This window comes from Hesperophylax consimilis, chromosome 23, assembly GCF_061612785.1.
Source record: "Hesperophylax consimilis isolate HC1 chromosome 23, BYU_Hcon_1.0, whole genome shotgun sequence".
Classification (NCBI taxonomy): Eukaryota; Metazoa; Arthropoda; class Insecta; order Trichoptera; family Limnephilidae; genus Hesperophylax; species Hesperophylax consimilis.
This window is the reverse complement of record NC_142858.1, coordinates 4,787,121-4,807,470: the sequence shown is the minus strand read 5'-3', so window position 1 is coordinate 4,807,470 and position 20,350 is coordinate 4,787,121. Positions and strand designations below refer to the sequence as shown.

At 32.8% G+C, this 20,350-nt stretch overlaps 1 protein-coding gene across 2 annotated transcripts in view; it reads right to left on the bottom strand.

Moving 5' to 3' along the window:
• Ae2 (anion exchange protein Ae2) overlaps window positions 1-14,562 on the bottom strand; it is a 306,359-nt gene extending 291,797 nt beyond the window's left edge. For both annotated transcript variants that reach the window (XM_089646039.1, XM_089646040.1), the window contains exon 1: window positions 14,362-14,562. In XM_089646039.1, coding sequence (XP_089502165.1) covers window positions 14,362-14,421 — 60 coding nt within the window. In that variant the 5' untranslated portion in view covers window positions 14,422-14,562. The remainder of the gene's footprint in view (window positions 1-14,361) is intronic.
• Between the last annotated feature and the right edge of the window lie 5,788 nt (window positions 14,563-20,350).

The window sequence follows — 20,350 nt, the reverse complement described above, 5'->3', positions numbered from 1 at the left end:
CTCGCAAAACTAGAAAAGTAGTTGACCATTATCGCTGAAAATTTGGAACTATGTTGTTATTAGTGCCAGTAGTGTTTAGAGATATTTAAATGGTATAAGAATTCGGGGACGCCTCACGAATAATACTTAACGCAATTTGTCTGCACCGTAATAATATAGGGAGTTGAATTAAAGTCTGTGTAATTTAGTTTTTTAACAGTAACAGGCAATTAATTAGACATTAGCAATGGCAAAGCATCATTATTAAACTAGTATTAATATAAAATAAAGTCCATCCGTTTTTTAAGGTTTATCGCTATACAACTGTGAAATAAAATAAAGCCATTTAAAGCAAATTTATGTAATTTTAAATTGTAGTCAAGTTGCATCATTTCACTTTGGACCCGGATGAACGACCCTTTAAATACAAAACTGCAATTTGGATTTGAAGCCAAAATACCGTACCTAGCTGAAAATATATACTTTTTTAATCCAAATTATAGAAAATATCCAGTACGGATATATTTAATTTTCGTTATTTTGATTTTTATTTATAAAATAAAGGTCATTAAAATGTTTAATTAAAAACAATAATTATTTTGTTCTGTTTACTTTTTTTTTATGTGACACCTCACAAGAGTGTCCCTGCCTGTGCAGTGCACAGACAGGGGAACTATGTCACCACCCGGTTGGGCGGCGTTGTGACGCGGAGTAAGGTAGGGGCTGTAGGAAGGGATTTGTTAATGCGGGCCTTGAAGAGGCTCGGATTATAGGAGGGAGGAAAAACAGATGCCGGTAGCTCGTTCCACATACGAGCCGACTTACACAAAAACGAGTCGTAAAAACGGCCCGTTCTCATGAAGCCAACGTCAACCGTGAACGGGTGTTCAGTTCGTGTCCGTCGAGTTTCGCGCACGTGCACCGGTGCATCAGGAATCAATGCTGCTAGCTCCTTGGAGCAGGCTCCATTGAAATACCTGTAGAACAGACACATCATGCCTACATTGCGTCTATGCATCAGAGAAGGCAATCGGTCTGTTAACAACGGATTGTCAATCAGACGGATCGCTCTCCTTTGCACAGACTCAAGCAGGTTTATCAAGTATTTTGGGGCACCAGCCCAAAGGTGGCTCCCAAATTCAATAGTTGGGCGGACTTGAGACTTGTACAGGGTCAGCAGCTGGTCACTGTTGAAGAATCTCCTAGCCCTGTACAAGAAGCCCAACTTTTTTGAGGCCTGATTAAAATTATTTAAGTAACATGATTAAATACAAAATAAAATATTAAAACGACAAAAAAAACATTTTGAGTGGCGTAAATTTGAAACACATTGGATTTACGTTGGAACTTGTGTATATAAATTAAAATTACTGCCCAAAAAGCAACATTTTTACAAAAGTTTTATTTTGATTTTTCATTGTATTTAAACGTCACGTAAGATTATTTTTTCAATGACTACAATTAATTCATAAAAAGATGTCAAATTTGCCTCTAAAATCAAAGAAAAATGAATTCTTTAATGGAAAACATATATAATTTAAAACATTAAATTAATAAAATAGCACATATTTTTACTAGATATATGGAAAATCTTTTGAGTAAAAAAATATAATTCGGTTTGGTTGGATATTTTGACCTCAAATCCAAATTATTTATGAAAAATGCCCGCAGCTGTTTCTCTTAATCAAATTTCGTAGATAAAAATTAAGAAAAATATTATAATTCAATCCCACTTAATCGACGTAGCTTTAAAAAAACATTTTGTAAAAACCAGAGTTTTGTTATTATCAATGATGTATTGAGTGTAAGCAAACATAATGAAATGTGATGCATGTGTTTTTAAGCACATAAATATAAGTAGTGTTTGATTAGTTTGTCACTTTTTCAACAAAATATCATTGAGTTTTTACCAATAATAATTTGAATCCACTTAAAAAATAAAAATTATCGCATTTTAACTTAAATAACAGCGAAGATGAAGATAATACTAACAAATCTAAACGAGACATGAAACAGAACAAGACAAATAAACATAATAATATATTACATTGATAGGTTTAACGTTCAAAAAAGTTATTCCTAAATATTTATTTAGACTTTTAGAAAAGTCAATAGATATCCCATATAAATTATCTGAGAAACTATCTAGGTTACAAACCAATTCATTAGAGCTTTGTGATAATTTAGAAAGGTAACTGCCAGAAATATGTTAAAAATTGTTTGCAAGATGATATTGTTAATTCTGAATTTGAAATATGAGATCGACAAATATGACATAAAATAATTAGGTCCCAGTGATCGAGTGGTTAAGACGCATTCCCGGTAAGACAAGAGATCTTGGGCTCGATTCATAGGTGTTACTGTTATCTTTTTTTTATTTCCGTGTCTTGTTCTGTTTCATGTGATATACTACATTACGAAAAAAGTTGTTCTTTAATATCTTTTTTTGTATAAAGTTCCCTTAAATATAATGTTTTTAATGTTTACCGTCTAATTAAGAATATTTTTTAAAAATAGCTTACAGTTAAATTACAGTTTGTACTTAAATTTGTAACCAACATTGACAAAAAACAAAACTATATTTATTTTTTTACTAACGCTGTTTTTAGGGGCTTTTGTATGGGAATGAACTGTACAATCCACTTGCATCCACAAGCAAACGCTTCTAATGGAAGAGAATTAGACAACAATATAATAATAAATTAATTAATTGTAAAACCTAGATTCGTGATATTAAAAAATATATATTATTCGTAATTGAACTGAAATATGAAATATCCCAAAGGGCTTGTGCCCAGACGGAGTTATGTAACATCGTGCTCTCATCTCATCTCTCATAATCATCTGCCCCTTTCGACAAATGGCGTAATAAGCCATTTGCTTTAACTTCATTCCACATTTGGTTTCAAACTATTCACGGAGGTACACATAATACAGTTATGAATACCTCAAAGCAGACTCGTTATAGCCTTACAAAGAAGTTATTTTTATTGACCACTGTCTGGGAAATTATTATCTAGGTACAAGCATCGCGGAAGTACAAACGAAACCAACGGTTGAATGGAAAGTAGTAAATGTGAATAACAGTCGTTCTTCGTTTTCTCGAAATACACAGTTACTAGTAAGTATTTTGCACAGCGGCTTAGACTTTGCTTGATAGCCACTGTAATTGCATGAGCAAACTTTCATAGGAATAAGCATAGTGCCCTTGAGGTGTTTTTTCACGAAAACGAAGCTGCACAAATCATCAAAATACTATTGTATATAATTTGTATATTCAGTTACCTGGTTACTTGTTCCCGTGAAATCTAATTATATGAACTCACAATTGCCTTGAATCTAAGTATCAATTTCAAAATTGGAACTGCTTGTGTGAAGGATTTAGACAAACGATTATGTTGGTACCTACCTTAAATGGCGATAAGTTTTGAATTTCCGCTTAACACCCTGTTTTATTTTGTGCAAGAAAAAATCAGCGCTTAAAAGTGTTGCATTATTTTATTTTATTTTAACCCTAGAATGCTAAACATCGCCTGTGAGGCGAAGCAATTTTTTTTTGGAGTGATATCTCCTGATCGCTCACTCGTATCAAAGCATGCGCTCGCGCCAACTCAGTTGAGTGTTGTACGAGCTAGCGCACAGACGTTTTTTGGATTTGCTCGGCTGCGTTGTTGAGATACAGACACGTGTGGCGCCTGTGAGGCGAAGTTTAGCATTAAAGGTAATTTTTTTGTACATATATGTTTGTGGTTTTTTTTTTGATTTTTTGCTAAAAATTAAAGTTTGAGTATAATTTTTATAGTTTTATGAAATGGCAACGTCTGAAGCGCAGCTACTTAAATGGCTGGAGGAAATATCGGTAGATGGAAGTGAAGAGGACGACGATTTAGGAGCGGATTTTGATTCAGATGACAGTGTGGATGACCCCAATTACGTCACTGAGTTAGACGATGACTTGCAGAATATTCATGTATCAAATCAAATTCATGTCGATGTACAATCCACACCGACTCATGTTCAGGAAGCTTTAGCCACGGCGCAAAATAGGGAGCAGCCGGCTTGTGAGAATCGGATAATTACGCCATCGGCATCGATTATGAGGGGAAAGAACAAATATATTTGGTCCTCAGAACCTTCTTCGTCACAACAAAAATCGAACAGAACTCCTTCGAGAAACATAGTCCATATTGTGCCAGGCCCAAAAGAAGGCGCCAAGGGCATTGTTGATCCCATGAAATGTTTTGAACTGTTTTTTACTTCGGAGTTGATGGACGAAGTACTTTTGCGGACTAATGAATATATTATACAAACAGCTACCAAGTATAAAATTCAGAATACTACTACATCACAGGTCAGAATAGAAGAGCTTCGTGCGCTTCTTGGCATATTTATCTTGAGCGGAGCGTTGAAAAATAATCACTTGACAACAAATGAGCTGTTTGATCCTACGATTTGTGGATCCCAAAATTTAGCTGCAATGAGCTGTGAACGGTTTGAGTTCCTTGTAAAGTGTCTGCGTTTCGATGATCGTAACACTCGAGACGACAGAAAAAAAACTGATAAGTTTGCGCCTATCCGAAATATTTGGGAAATTTTTATCAAGCAATGTAGAGATCTGTATAAACCAAGCTCATACGTGACAATAGATGAACAACTTTTGGCATTCAGGGGACGATGTCCATTCCGTATGTATATTCCTAATAAGCCGGCCAAATACGGAATAAAGATTGTTTTAGTGTGCGATGTTAGATCAAAATATATGTTTGATGCCTCACCGTATTTGGGAAAAAACCTCGGTACAGCTATAAACGAACCATTAGGCTCTTACTATTGTAAGCTGCTTACAAAGACTATACATGGCACAAATCGTAATTTAACTGCCGATAACTGGTTTACTTCTATACCGCTAGCTGAGCAATTGCTTCGACCACCATACAACCTTACTCTTATTGGAACAATTCGAAATAATAAGCAAGAAATTCCACCAGAGTTCAAACATAATTCATCACGCCCTGTTGGGACATCTCTTTTTGGATTCCACGAAAAGCTCACTCTTGTTAGCTACAAGCCAAAACCTCAAAAGACCGTTCTTTTGCTCTCTACGATGCACGACAAGCCTTCTGTTGACTCCGTTTCCGGTAAGCCGACAATAATTCATTCTTATAACGAAACAAAAGGTGCTGTGGATACTTTTGACCAGATGTGTGGTCACTCAAGCTGTAGCCGTAAAACTAGGCGTTGGCCACTTTGCATGTTCTATGGAATGTTGAATATGGCTCTACTCAATAGCTTTGTAATTTATGTATCCAATTGCGAAGCTTTGAAAATAAAGCCAATGTCAAGAAGAGAATTTCTCAAGATATTAAGCAAGAACCTATGCAGCGACTGGTGCGCCATCCGTTTGGAAGAAAGGCCACGTATGCAGAAAAGAGTCCGTTCTGCAATTCATGACGTGGTTGGTCATAATACTGACACTGATTCAGATGAACCATGCATAAAAAAGGGAAAAAGATCAATGTGTGACTTCTGCCCCCCGAAATTGAGGCGTATGAGTATTTATTTCTGCGCAAAATGCAAGTTAACATACTGCTTAGAACACCGGTCTCCAAATTGTTGCAAATGCGACAAAAAAAAGTAGGTGGAAAAAACCGAAACTTTATTTTGGTCTCAATGAATATTTTTAAGTTGTAAGCTGAGAAATATATTTTTATAGACTTAGTACATCTCAGGTCTATAAGACCCAGAAGTTTTTTTTTTATTTCCAATTGTGAATTTTTTTGATTTTTTTTTTTTTGTAAAAGATCTCTGTATACCACGAAACAAAATATATGATCTTAAAATAAGCTTTTAATATATTTAATGTATTTAAAAAATGAATTGTGTTATTTTTTTTTGTTACCCAATATGTAATAAAAGTGTTTTTGTTTTTGTTTTAATATGTTGTATTTTTTTTAAGTAAAATATGTTTTTTTTTTTATAAAAGTCGCCTCACAGGCGAAGTTTAGCATTAATGGGCTAAAAAATATGTTTAGTATTCTAGGGTTAACTTCATTTTCAACAATATATAATAAAACAACAACCGAAAAAGTGTTTGTAAGTAGAAGATATTGAACTTTAAACAAATTTTTACAAGTCTGATACATTTTTTCTGGGCTTGAAGACAAATAAAAAAATTAGACGACTAATTCGAAGGCATCTAAAATATTACTAAGAGATCAAATTTTCAAACCAAAAACCGATGATTTTGTATTACTCCGTAGTACTTCCCCAAAAAGAAAATTAATTTAAATAAAAAAAACAATTTCAATAATAATATGCCTTTTCAATATCCCGTGATTTTTACGGCTCTACTCTAGATATCTATTATTTAAGTAAAACGATCGTTAGCTAAAATACAAACATCTGTTTATCTCAAAATATTATCCTTCAGTTATTATTAGGAAGATTTTTGGGAAAATAAGTATTATGTAATAAAATCTTGTTTGCTTATAACATTCTCAGTTTCAAAACAGTATTGTTCGAGAAAATCTATGAAATTGTGACAAATTATGACGGTTGCAAAGCTCTTTATTTTCATTTAAATAAAAAGTTTTCAAAGAAATTTTTGGAATAGGGTTCAACATCCAAATCAATCAGCCACAATTTTAATGTAATTTATTCTTCTCCTTCTAGGGGGCTTAGCAGTCAAATCAATAACTATTTAACAATTCAGCAATTTTGTATCGATATCCCGAGCACAATCGCGCTTTCAACAGCCAAACTGATATTGAACCACTGGCGGATTAACCTAAAAATATGAATAAATTTTGACAATGTAGAATTGAAATACCAAACTTTAATATACATTGGAAGTCCGTGTATTCTTTTCGGTACTAAAAGGGGAGTTCATTAGTTAAAAATTTAGTATCTCCGAGCTACAACTTCTTTCAATTCTATGAGCTTCTTTAGTTCACCTCCGTTCGACGTACGCCAGTAATTTTGCATGACGAACTAATTTATTTAAAAAATTTAATAATCGACAGTTCGGAAGCACATATACTGGCCGTGCTCGCAAATATCGCCAACTAACCACAGAAGGTGAATTTTGTCAATATCGTATTGATTTGTGTGGTGTTTTATCGATCGACCATACTAGATACGCAGGGTTCATCTGCTGATGTTCTTTATTTATTGGTTATCTTAAGGGCAATCTAAACTGTGCAGGCTGCATCAGGGAATGTCACAACGAAATTATACTCGTATCAATCAATTACTCGTACATCGACCAAATAAGTGTAATGTATTATCGATGGCCACGTGTACATCGTTAAGAGGTGTTATCAATCATCCCTTGGATTATCACAGCTACATGTTAAACTTTAAAATGTCGAAGCTACTAAATTGGCTTTTAAAATGAATGCAATACTAAGAATTGATAAATTTCACAGACAGAATTAAAAAATAACAAATCGAAAAATTCAACTCCGAAGATTAAAAAATCGGTCGGTCACCGACAGCTAGACAGTTAGTCAACAGCGACTGATAAATATTAGCCCATAATTCACTTTTAATATCAATGATTAAGTATGTAGGTACATAATTCGTTGACTTTTCTCTAACCCCGCTGCTCCGTGGCACGCGAATCGATAAGGCTTCCACACTGGAGATTTACGGGATTAGATTTTTTATATTTATAATTGATCGGTGATCAGTAAGGTCATCCGTAGAAAGTATATTATGTGTTCAAATAATGATCGATTAAGTTTTTCTGTCAAAGCAACTTGACTAACCAGGTACTTCCGTACCTTCCTCCTACCCATCTCCTTCCCCTCCACACTACATTCAGCCTTACAACATACCCCAATTGGGGATGAGATAGTATCACTGGCTGCAGTTGGGGATCTTGTGCGATTTCAAATTATAAAAATATCAAATTGAAAGTTTAAGTGAAAATCTGTAATGTTGACGTGAAAGACTGTAATGGTCATATTAAAAGTGTTTTCATTATATCAAATACACATATTTTTTAAACTTTTTCTCGTATGTATACCTACTAGGCTGTCTAAAAATGATATGTCCTCTCCGCACCAACTTTTGAAATAAATAGAAGACTCAATAAATGGTCATAAAGAAATTCTTTCCTTTTTTAACCTTCCAGCGGGCGCGTTGAGAAATTTTCCTTTAGCGGACGCTTGTCGTAAATTTTACGTCATCGAGTTTTCTCCATGTAAGTGGTGATTTCTTTATATAAATTTTAGGGATTTTCTTTAAGGTTATGAAAAATGATAATAAACAGTACTTAAAAAAAAATTGACTTTCTTAAAAAAACGAAGCAACACTGTAAACATGTTAAAATTTCAAAACAAAATATTTTATCGACCTATTTAGTCAGAATCAATATTCTCATCCTTACAATTGTTACAAACCACCTCAACTGAAGAATGGTTCTTGCATGTAAAGGACTGGCAACGGCAACATTTCATTGATGCTGAGGATCTTTTCTTATCCAGTGTACATAACCGACAAACACCGCGTTTTGGAAGGCTTCTGTTTTCTTCTTCTGTTATCGGTTCAACTTCCCGACTGTAATTCACTTTGAGAAAAGCACTTTTATCTTGCGGTAAATGTTTGACATTTGATTTGATTTGATTTGACTATAGCATAGCTCAAAGCTCGATGCTTACGACTAAGTGGTAAGAGTGGGGTAACCGATAAGGCGCGTCTGTCGTAAATTTTACGACAGCGTGCCCGCTGGAAGGTTAAATGGCATGTTGATGTGTTGAACTCTCAAAGGTTTAGACTACGAACCCCCTACTGGTTTTCAGACATAAATTGCTTGCTTCATTCTTTTGTGTAATTTTTTAAATCTAATACACAGTATTTAATGCAGCCCGTAATATGACCTACCCCAATTTTTTTTATATTTACGAGTATGTACGCATGCAAGGCAGTATTCAAAGAAAGATTACTTGGTAAAACAAATTCATCAGACCTACGCTTACACAATAATTAAAAATAAATGATTTTTTTATATTTGCTTGTTATGTAGAACAATCGCGTGTGCAGCAGAGCATATGAAGCAAGGTAAACCTATTTTAACCATAACTATCACGTTTGATTAGGTAAATCAATTATTAGCATTGGCAAGCTACGCAATAATACTACACCTATATAAATCATTTTTTAAATATATTTTATTTTATTTAATATTTGTATTTTTTACAATAACTATACAATTTTTACGTGTTAGAAAGGAAAATAAAATCAACAATTCTTCTCCATAAAGAGACAAGGCTCTTGTGTTTGGTGTGGGATTATTAGCTGAATTATATAAAGTCATGAAAGTAAGTAATAATAAAATATTGAAATTAATAATAAAAAAGATAAGTAAGAAAAATGCAAGAATTATCAGTGGCCGATTTTATCTTTTTTAATATTTTTTTTATTAAATAATATCGTATTTTTTTTACGTAAATATCGTAATTTTTCAACATAAGTTGAAATATTTTCGCTGATTTAAAAAAATAATTAGATGTTAAAATAATTTTTTCTACTCTACTATTATTCTGACGATTGACAAAATTATTTCCGAATCTCTACATTTCGAACACAGTCCTGCATGGTTTTACCAATTGTAATACATACAAAAGAGTGAACATACTTAAATAAAAATAAAAATTTCGGTTACGAATATGTAATATATTTAAAAGAAAATTATTTTAATCGTTTTCAAAATTGGAACTGATTTGTCGAGAATTCAGATTATCCCCAAAGATGAGACACGATGTGAAAAAAATGGTTCTACTTTTTTACCTCTAATTAGTGCAATTTGACTTCCTACGCTCTAACGCCGAACGACCGGAAACTACCGAATCTGGTCCCCGCGCACTGCTACTCGCGTAATAATAGTGGAATACATAGAAACGTTGGCTAAAGAAGGAGGTAGCGCCACACGGCATAATACCCCAAAAATAAATCACTATGCTAGTGGAATACGTTTCGCAATAGTGCCTTTATGGCTGTCCAGTGATTTTTTCTCGGGCCTGAGCTAGTAATATATAATAATTATGATTACTGTGCACAATTAATTTTGTGCATGTATATGTATATATTATTATGTATATCCACAAAATGAAGACAATTCAAGATTTTAACTGTCCTTGAATGTGACAATTCAAGGACAGTTATGTAAGTAGTAGAGGTGGGCAAAATTGATTGAATTAATTCCATGAATTAATTCAATCTTGTAACACAATCGATCTTATTCTCATTTTCAAAAGGAATTGAATCTTAATTCGTTATCGTTGGCATTTTTTTCTAAACATTTTACAATTAAATTATTTCATGATAATAAGGTAATAATTAATAATGATGTGCACTTTAAATGATTTAAATATTATAGTGTTTCATAGAAATCTAATTAAATATTATTACGGTACTATGGCGGCGCGCCGCGAAGTTTATATGTACTGTGCCCTGTCGCACTAAATCGCGTATCTAGTATCCCGCGTCCCGCGCCGTAATCCAAAAGACTCTTTTCATCGAGTCCCCAGTCAAGGAATTAACGAATTTATTCCGTTTTCAGTTGTGACGTCACGCGTCGTGACACAAATCCTATGTCCCATGTACCGAGTCTGTCCGGACAAGCGGTCAATCTCAGGGAATAAGTGAAACAGGACAGAGACAGTGACACTCGAGACAGAGTTCCCAATTCCCTATTCGTAATCGAGTCCCTTTCCTTACTAGTTACAGGTCCGTCCGCACCGTCTGCAAGAACGCAATTCATTAATGTCGCAGATAGACACAACACACTTACTAGTCAGAAGTTCCTAATTCATTGCGCTATGTCAGCTGTCAATCGGTTCGTCGTTAGTTCCCGCGTGGCTAAACCTTCGATTTAGTACCTAGTCAGGTGAAAACTTTCTACTTCGCAATCTGAATTCTAGTAAAAAAGCGAAAGTATCTCCTGTATTCTTCTCCTTTCCACATGCGAAAATAATGCAATACGCTTAGAAACAAAACGATATTTACGTTATTGTTCTTATAAGTATGTTTTTTATGTACCTGCCTACTTGTAGACGTAAAACGAGATCGGTTGACTGTCGAATTATGGGTGATGATAACAAGTAATTTGTTTTGATTTCTGTATTTTTGTACTGAATTGTATGCCACTCAATTTCAGACGTTCAATCAGTTTTTATTTGGCGCATGGATTTAAAATTACCATTGAGGTAAGTACCTGCAAACATTAAAATAAATAAATATAATATATATGTGGTTGAAGCTTATTCCAGGTGAACCGATCGGTTAAACAAAAGTGGGATAGTAATAATATAGTTCTTATAATTGCTTTAAGAACGTATCTCATTGCCCCTAAAATAATATATTTTTTTATGTAAAGGTTATACTACGTACCTACTTTTTGTAGTAAATATATAGATAGTTTTACGAAGAAAGATAATAATAATTTTTATTCTGGGATTCAGTTTGCCAGCAAAAATTTTCTATGCAAAAAAAGAAAAATCGAGTGGAACTTTTTATTTTTGGTATCGTTTAATGATGTTTTACCTTAGTTTTTTATAGGAAAAAGCAACATATTGAATAGCCAAGATGTATTCCAGAAAAAGGATCGAACTTTGGTGTTACTTTTCTGAAGTAGATGGAGGGATGCATTGCTCCACAATTTAGAAATGGCAGTTAAAAAATAAACATCCGACTATTCCTCTCCAGGTCCAGCGCCCTGCGCCTTCCGTTTCCTTTGCGGCACCCATTTTAACGATTTTATTAGTAGCTTGTAAAATTACTTTTAATTTTTGTTTGTAAAATAACATATTTATTAAAAAGTTTGTAACATGTTTATTTTGTGGAACGACATATCTTTTTTTACTTAAGTTACTCCAAAGCTCTCCTCGCTTTAAGAACTCTGTGCTATAAAGTGTAAAGCTTACAAATACAGGTTTTCTAAGTAAAGTTATAAATGTACTTCTGCAATGTACATAATAAATCCCTATATTTGATATTTTTTGTGTGTTTATTTAAAATGTTTTTTTCAAAACGAACACATTTATGTGAATGCGAAAAAATGGTTCATTATTGTTTTCTTTAAGTTTCCTAAATGTGAGCAATCTAGGTACAAAACCAAAATGAAGTGTCGAATGAAGGAATTAAATGAATGAATTTAATGAATTAGTTCACTTGACCAGGTGAATAAGACTGAATTGATTCATTATTGTGAATGAATCTGCCCATGTCTAGTAAGTAGTGAGAAGGTGAACATTGTCTACTCATTTGATATAAGAAAGTCATTAAAAAAATTATAGCCACTCCGTCTGTAATCATTATTACTTTAATGATTCGTAAAAATTCAGTGATAGTAAGGAATTTTCAAGTAAAATCACTACCGTAAAAAATATCTATTAAGGCGATGCCATACGTAGTAATGCAAAATCATGTGTTTTTGGTTTGAAAATTTGATCGCCTAGAAAAGTTTCAGATGCTTTAATTAAATACTGCGAGACATCTTGGCCTTTGAAATAATCGAGTATTTTTAATATAAGTCTTTTATAGGCCCAGAAAAAAATAATGTATAGGCCTACTAAAACTGCTTTAAAGTTCAAAATCTTCTTCTTACGAACCCATTTTCGGTTATGATTTAATTGTATAATGTGGCAAATTAAGTCATTTATAAAATTATCGGAAAAAAATTAAATATTTATCCCTGAACATCCACAAAATAAAATAAAAGGCACTTTTTGGCCTTGTTTTTTTCTTGCAAAAATAAAAACAGGCGGATGGTGTTAAGCGGGAAATTAAACCCTATCGCAATCTACGTAAGGGTTGTTATTGATAGCGGCTCAATTTAAAATATTACACGACGTAGTGCATCGCCTTAACACTTAAAAATAAGTATCTAGGTAGGTATCTCACATTTGATATATATTTTATTTGTGTTTAAAACGAACTAAGTAAGTAGGTACCAACACAAAACCGCGTTAGCAAAGTTATAGATATAAATGGAATTTTTTGATAAAATTTAGATTTTATCGTATTATTTTATTATCTTTGTTTTTTAGTTACGTTGAATGTAAACACAAAGTTATTTTCACAAATATTATTTGATTGTGTGACTGAATGTAGTGGTGGTGGAAGGGAGGAAAGGAGAGAAGGAAGGTGAAGGTGGGGAATTACCTGGCTATTCATATCTGGTCACCAAATAATTCGATGGTGGTCTTTGTTTAGGATGATATTGAGGTTATCTTCCAATTCATGTATTTTTTCAAAAAAATGCATAAATTACGATGATATAAAAGACGGCACATTTTAGAAATGATTTAAATTTGAAAAAAATGATATGAAGAAATTTCCCGAGCAAAAATAGTAGATTTATAACATGATGACAGCCACAAAAATGCACAATGTCATTTGCTAATAGTCGTTACCAAAAGATTTAAATTTTATTGAAATGCAAAATGCTTAAAAATAAATGGTGTTTTAAATCAAAGGCATCACAGAATCGAGTATCAAATCAATATTTTTTTTTTATTTTAAGTATTCACGGGAAAGCTAAATATTTTTCATTACAGAAACAAATATTTATTCCCATGTTGCTCGTGCTATATTATCTATGAATTTATATGCATTTAGTTTTTTCGCAAGATAATAATTGTGACCATTCAAAGTTTTTGCGGAACAAAAGACGCAAACGTCGTTTATATGATTTATTCGTCTCACAGAAGAAGAAAGGTCCCTTTCGTAGGTACTTGCCCGATTTTTAAGTGCTAAGCAGCTGGCAGGTATATTGCATGTAAAAAAAGATTACTATCTGTTGTATGTATATGATTTTATCAAAACATGTTTATTTATCACCGAGTGGAATATTTATTTAAAAATTGTGTAGACTTTTTAAAATCAGTAAACAATAATTGGTCATTTAGTAGTTACATACGATACGTTTTAATAAGGCACGGATTCGTTTAAAATGGGCTCCAGGGATGTCCCGCTAAACCCACTAATTAACTTAGACCAACCCTTGTGATGTTTAGGGATTTACAAACAAAACCGTATGCAAACGTCACTGGAACCCATGACTGAAATTGAACACCTGCTCTTCAATTCTTACGAAAAAAATATTGATTTGTAAACACAAATAAATAATAAAAATATTTTTCCTTTGTGTAGTATAACCCTAAATCTATGTTGTAGATAGTACAATTTGTGCTAGCATGTTTTTAGTAATATGAGTTTAACGGTTATATTTATTGTAGTGCTTAATTGTGATTCTAGTTTGAAGTAAACGTCGAAATACATTATACATGAAGTGAGATTGTCTGGATTGAGGGTACAAACGCGCTGATTATACGTGAATGTGTCGGCAAGCACGGAATGGTAAATAATGTAACTCACCCCGAGGCCGGTGCCGAATCCCAGGAAGGACAGTTTCCTTATCCCTTTGCGGTTACTCATCCTGCTCGATGAACTGAACAAAAAATAATTTAAAACACTTCACAAAACACCAGTTTAAAACCTAATTCGAAGCGACTTTACACTCCGGCGCCCGATACATTAGGGATTGCGGTCGGTTCTCAAACGCGACTAGCCGGTAGCGTTGCGCGTACCGGAATGGTAAATGGTGCGAACACGGAGGGGAGAGAGCGATAGAGGATAGTGGATGCTCGCCCAGCCAGCAGTGGACCAACTGCAAACCGCAAGAAACTGACAACTGAGAACTGACTGAACACTGAACACTGGCCCGTGCGGACTGCGAGACAACAGACAGACAGACAGACAGACAGACTAGTATACTACTCCTCTACTACTAGCCGCTGCCAGCAGCTAGCCGCTATCACTGCAAAGTGCTGGACCACTTGTTTCACAGAATTTAAATAATTCGTCAAATTTCAAAATTAATATTCAATTTGTGTAAAAGTTCTATTCAAGTTATGTTACTATTTCAGTTAAGTTTAACAGCTGGCCGTATGTAATAACTTAAATAGAATCTTCATAGAATAAATTTGAACAATTCATCAAGTTCTTTGAAAGTTCAATTCAAGTTTTGTTATTATGTGGGCAAGTTACTTTAATGAACTGACATAATAACATACCGTGAATTGAATTTGCACAGAATTTGAATATTAATATTCCAAATTTGATGAATTGTTCAAATTCTATGAAACAACCCGTCCCGAGTGCAAGTTGTTTGAACAATTCATCAAATGTCAAATTTAATATTCAAGTACTGCGAAAGTTCTGCTATTAAAGTTCTGTTGTTATAAAAATCCGGCCGATGATGAAGTAATAACTAAACTCGGATAGAACTGTCACAGAACATGCATTTTAACTTTGAAATTGGATGAATTGTTAAAATTATTTGAGGCCCAGTTGTTAAACAAAAATTCACGTGTGACAAAGTCATCAAATTGAATTCAGCCATTCAGCGCCAATTTGTTTTTTTAGATACATTTCAACATATATATTTTTAAATGTGTTTTGGTAATGTGAGCCTCACTAGGTGCTTTACCCGTGCTGCGGCCCTTATTTTACAATTTTCTGTGACAAATTATGTAAGTAAATAAAAAATGAATTGTATTGAAATTATGTTAATTGAAGGAATTAAATGAAATATTAAGAAATAAAATAAAGTAACATAACAAATAAAAAAAATTAAAGCAGTTATAAAAGCTCTGCGATATGTATATGTATAATTGATGGTCGTTTGTGTATAAAATGTGTTAAACTAAGGTTGGTCAAGTGTGTTATAGCTTTTAATATTTCAATTTTTTTCTTAATGCAATCTGTTGTTTCATCTGTTCCCGGTCCAGTATTGTTTTTCAAGTGTTAATTATTTTGTCAATTTCTTCTTCCGTAGTTGTTTTTATTGTGTATTTTGAAATGTCCTAGTTTAACGCCGATTCTAGATGCACAGAGAAGACTTTCTGATGTAAAATGCAAAGTATTGTTTATTTATTCAAAATCTGTTCAAAATATTCGTTTTCCTGTTAAAAACAGGCCTTTAACGAATGAATTGACATGTTTCATAACACATCATCAATAAAGCACGAATATGTTAAGGGGAAGTCAGAACACGTGTTCTTAAAAATTATAATGTTTTCGTATTTAAAACATGACCACTTGCTTTTATTAGTCTTTCAGAAATATTCTGAATGTTTTATTAGGAAATGGGCATGCAGTCACATTTTATTGATAAATCACCCTACTAATTTCTCTCCGTGTTTCGGCTTTCTAACCAATTGTAATAAGTAGGCTAACTTAACAACACGATAGTTATCCTCTTCTGTTGGCAATAAACGGGGACTTTTCAACTGTCAAAAAATCTAATATGCATGTCCATTTGATAACAATGTTAAATATGAATTTCTGTGAAACAAATCGTCCTAAGTAGTTGTTATTATTGCCAACATTAAATTTATCACCGCGATAGGGCCAACAGCAATCGACATTTGGCGGACATGAGACACAACATTTATCTCATAACTATTTGACCGTTTTCATGGGCCGTCAAAGAGTTAACAAGTTGATACCTGCATAAAATGTACACATATCTGCTCTAGTATGAGAACAATTGATTTCTTTGTGACCAGAAGACGCCCACATGTGAATTATTTAAACCTTCACTTTATGTAGCGATAAATCAATATATCTTTATATTAAGGCATAAACTGACTAACAAGTTACCATAGTGATGGTTAAGCCCTAATAAAATGCATAATACGTTAAAAATAATTATGAGATAAGTTAAACTTTCATTATTTTTAGTAGCGAAACCTTTCAAATTCTGACAAAATTTCCATAGCTATTTTGATTTCAGAACCAATATTTTCAAGTTACAATTTTTATTCATTGTAATAAAACTAAAAAAAATATTTAGGTATTTAATTTTTTTCGGTAGTAGTTTTCCAAATATTGTCAAATTATTCCTAACCCGATTATTATTATTTATTCCAAAAGGTATGCATGGGTAGTAAAGTTTAATGCATTACATAAGTGACAATGAATTATAAAAAATAACAAACTTTTAATTTTATTAAAATTCAGTAGTTTTAAAGTAGTTTAAGTAGTTTAAGTAGTTTTTTTCAAGTAGTTTTTTGACATAAAGTTTAATATAAAACAATCATATAATTCAAAATATGTATTTTTTTAGCACTTTTTATAACCCCGTGGGACTTTGACTATGGGTTCAAAAGATGTTTTAAACAATATTAAATAAACAATGGTTGCAAACGATCAAATTAACGAATTGCACGTTATGATTGAAAAAATATAAAATTTATGTCTGATAATATGAAATTATCAGAGATAATTTATAAAATATTATTAAATCTTTTTAAACTTAGGAGCGATTATTTCACAGAATTTGAACAATTTCAAAGCTAATTTTCAATTTCCCAAAAGTTCTGTTATTATTTAAATTCCGTGAAGCAGACAACAAGGAATTTTATTTTTCTGTGTCTTATTCTGTTTCATGTTTCATTTAGATTTATTAATATTGTCTTCTTCTTCAATCATATATTACATTTAAGGGTACAGCCTTCAAAATAAGTTTAAAAGAAAAAGCTGTTCCTGAAAGTTATTATTGTTTTATATCACAGATATTTTAGTTCAAATACGAAGCAAAAAAAAATACTTAAAATGTTACTTAATGTTAGTGGCCGAGTGGTTAAAGGCGTTGTCCCAATAAGACCGAGATCCTGGGTTCGATTCTCAGTTGCGACCGTTACCATTTTAATTTTACATGTCTTGTTCTGTTTCATGTTTCGTTTAAATTTATTAAGTATACCCTTTTTCTTTAATGATTAAGTCCATACTTGCTCACTTACATATTAAACAAATAATTTAAAGGAATATATTTTTAGGAGTAAAAATACACAATACTTTAAAATGGCTATTGTTGAACAATCTGACTAATTTGATGCTTGACAGAAAACTTTGTAACCAATGGCTACTTTATTTAATCAAATGTTCAATTGAATGTTTTATTGTCTTAAGTATAATATTTATTTTGGGATATTTTCCAATATCAAGTACAATTTTATTCTCTGAAAACATGTATTACGATTTACGATGAATTGTTTATATAATCAAATCTACTAATATTGTTCCCCTTGACCGCATTTTACAGTTGAATAATAAATCATAAAAAAAGATGTTACTGTTTTTATTCACAGCGATAAAAGCATGTTCAACAACCAAAAAATCAACAGTTTTTTCAAACATTTTAATAGGTAATTTACCAAAGCGTAATGAAATCAGAACGAAATGCTAGAATAAAGTGTAACGTACGAAACGAGCTCAAATCCGATTTTGCGTGGCCGAAATCGAAGTGGTAAAAACCTAATAGTTTATTTTAGATCCAATAGAAAAGACGTGCCGTGAATTTATTTTCGGTTTTTACAATCCCCAAAAATAACATAAATGTCAGTTTTCTAAGAATACTATTTTTTCAAAGAGAAACTATTTTAGATGGGAAGAGTGATCTCTCATATTATGTATTTAATTTTATTTCATGCAAAATATTTTTTCGGTTGTTTTATTGTATAACTTTCTGTAACGACCGTGCGAATGACGTCTAGTGTGAAAGAGATAGAAAGTTCTGTAAAAGTATTTTACCGATTGTCCACTGTGTCTTTTTCACTAGTCTACCATCACCTTATAATCAAGCACTTAGTATTTAACCACGAACTGTATTTTCTTAACCTTCCAGCGGGCGCGTTGAGAAATTTTCCTTTAGCGGACGCTTGTCGTAAATTTTACGTCATCGAGTTTTCTCCATGTAAGTGGTGATTTCTTTATATAAATTTTAGGGATTTTCTTTAAGGTTATGAAAAATGATAATAAACAGTACTTTAAAAAAAAATTGACTTTCTTAAAAAAAAACGAAGCAACACTCTAAACATGTTAATATTTCAAAACAAAATATTTTATCGACCTATTTAGTCAGAATCAATATTCTCATCCTTACAATTGTTACAAACCACCTCAACTGAAGAATGGTTCTTGCATGTAAAGGACTGGCAACGGCAACATTTCATTGGTGCTGAGGATCTTTTCTTATCCAGTGTACATAACCGACAAACACCGCGTTTTGGAAGGCTTCTGTTTTCTTCTTCTGTTATCGGTTCAACTTCCCGACTGTAATTCACTTTGAGAAAAGCACTTTTATCTTGCGGTAAATGTTTGACATTTGATTTGATTTGATTTGATTATAGCATAGCTCAAAGCTTGATGCTTACGACTAAGTGGTAAGAGTGGGGTAACCGATAAGGCGCGTCTGTCGTAAATTTTACGACAGCGTGCCCGCTGGAAGGTTAAACGTCAACCGGTTTCGCTTAAGCCATGCTTCACTTCAATAATAACTAAATATTAAGAGATGGTTAAATAGTTATATATATAGACATATAAATACTAAGTGATTGATAAATGATTGATAAGTGATATAAAAATATAATGTCTAACCACAAAGTAATCACTTTTTATCTTGAAATTTGTCACGCCACTCCACTGGTGGATTTCAATTAAAAAACCTAAACAAAAAGATTCTTACTGGTGAAATGATGTGCAGGGTTATTACAAATATTTTGAATAAATTTGAACCACTACCGGTGGGCACAAATGCATTCAAAAGTGCGATCTTTCAAATGATTCATAACGATATGTACAGTGGCGTGCACAGAATTTTAGATCAGGGTGGCAGAAGGGAAAACAGTGAATTCCCTTCGTGTAAGTTTTCGTGCGAGTTGGTTGGGATTTCAAAAGCCAAAATATTCATCCATGCGTATTACAAGCAGTGACGGCTTATGACTTGTGAGTGTGATAGAGTGTTAAGTTTTAATAATTCTACATAATCGCCCCTGAGGTGATATCTCACAAAAGCGGCGCCATACAAATTGTCCAACATTATTATTATTATTATATGGATGTTGTTTAGTTCAAAATAATTTTTATTGCTTTTAAAATTTCGGTTTTTTGTATGACAAAAAAACATCAACAATGTTTTTTTTTAATATTAGCACTATCACATTATAATGTAAAAATCGAACACTCTGACATCAGCCACATTTGGCATACTTAGTTTCTGTTTTGACAACTTATGATCGGTATGATGCGCGAAACGCTGCCATTCATAGCTGTAACCTCGCGCGAACTTTTTTAAAGTATATATTGATTTCTTTCACTACATTTTAATAAAAAAAAAATTTGCGTGTAAGTAGGGTAGGCAGTACTTATTTGCGTATATGGAATGCACCCCTCTTCACATGTAGGAAGGTACTAAATAGGGGAGACCGGGTATAGTTGGCAACAAGAGTAAATCTGGACTAAATGCTAAATGTACCTACTCTGAACAGATCCCCTGTTGCACCGAATCCGGGTAACGAAC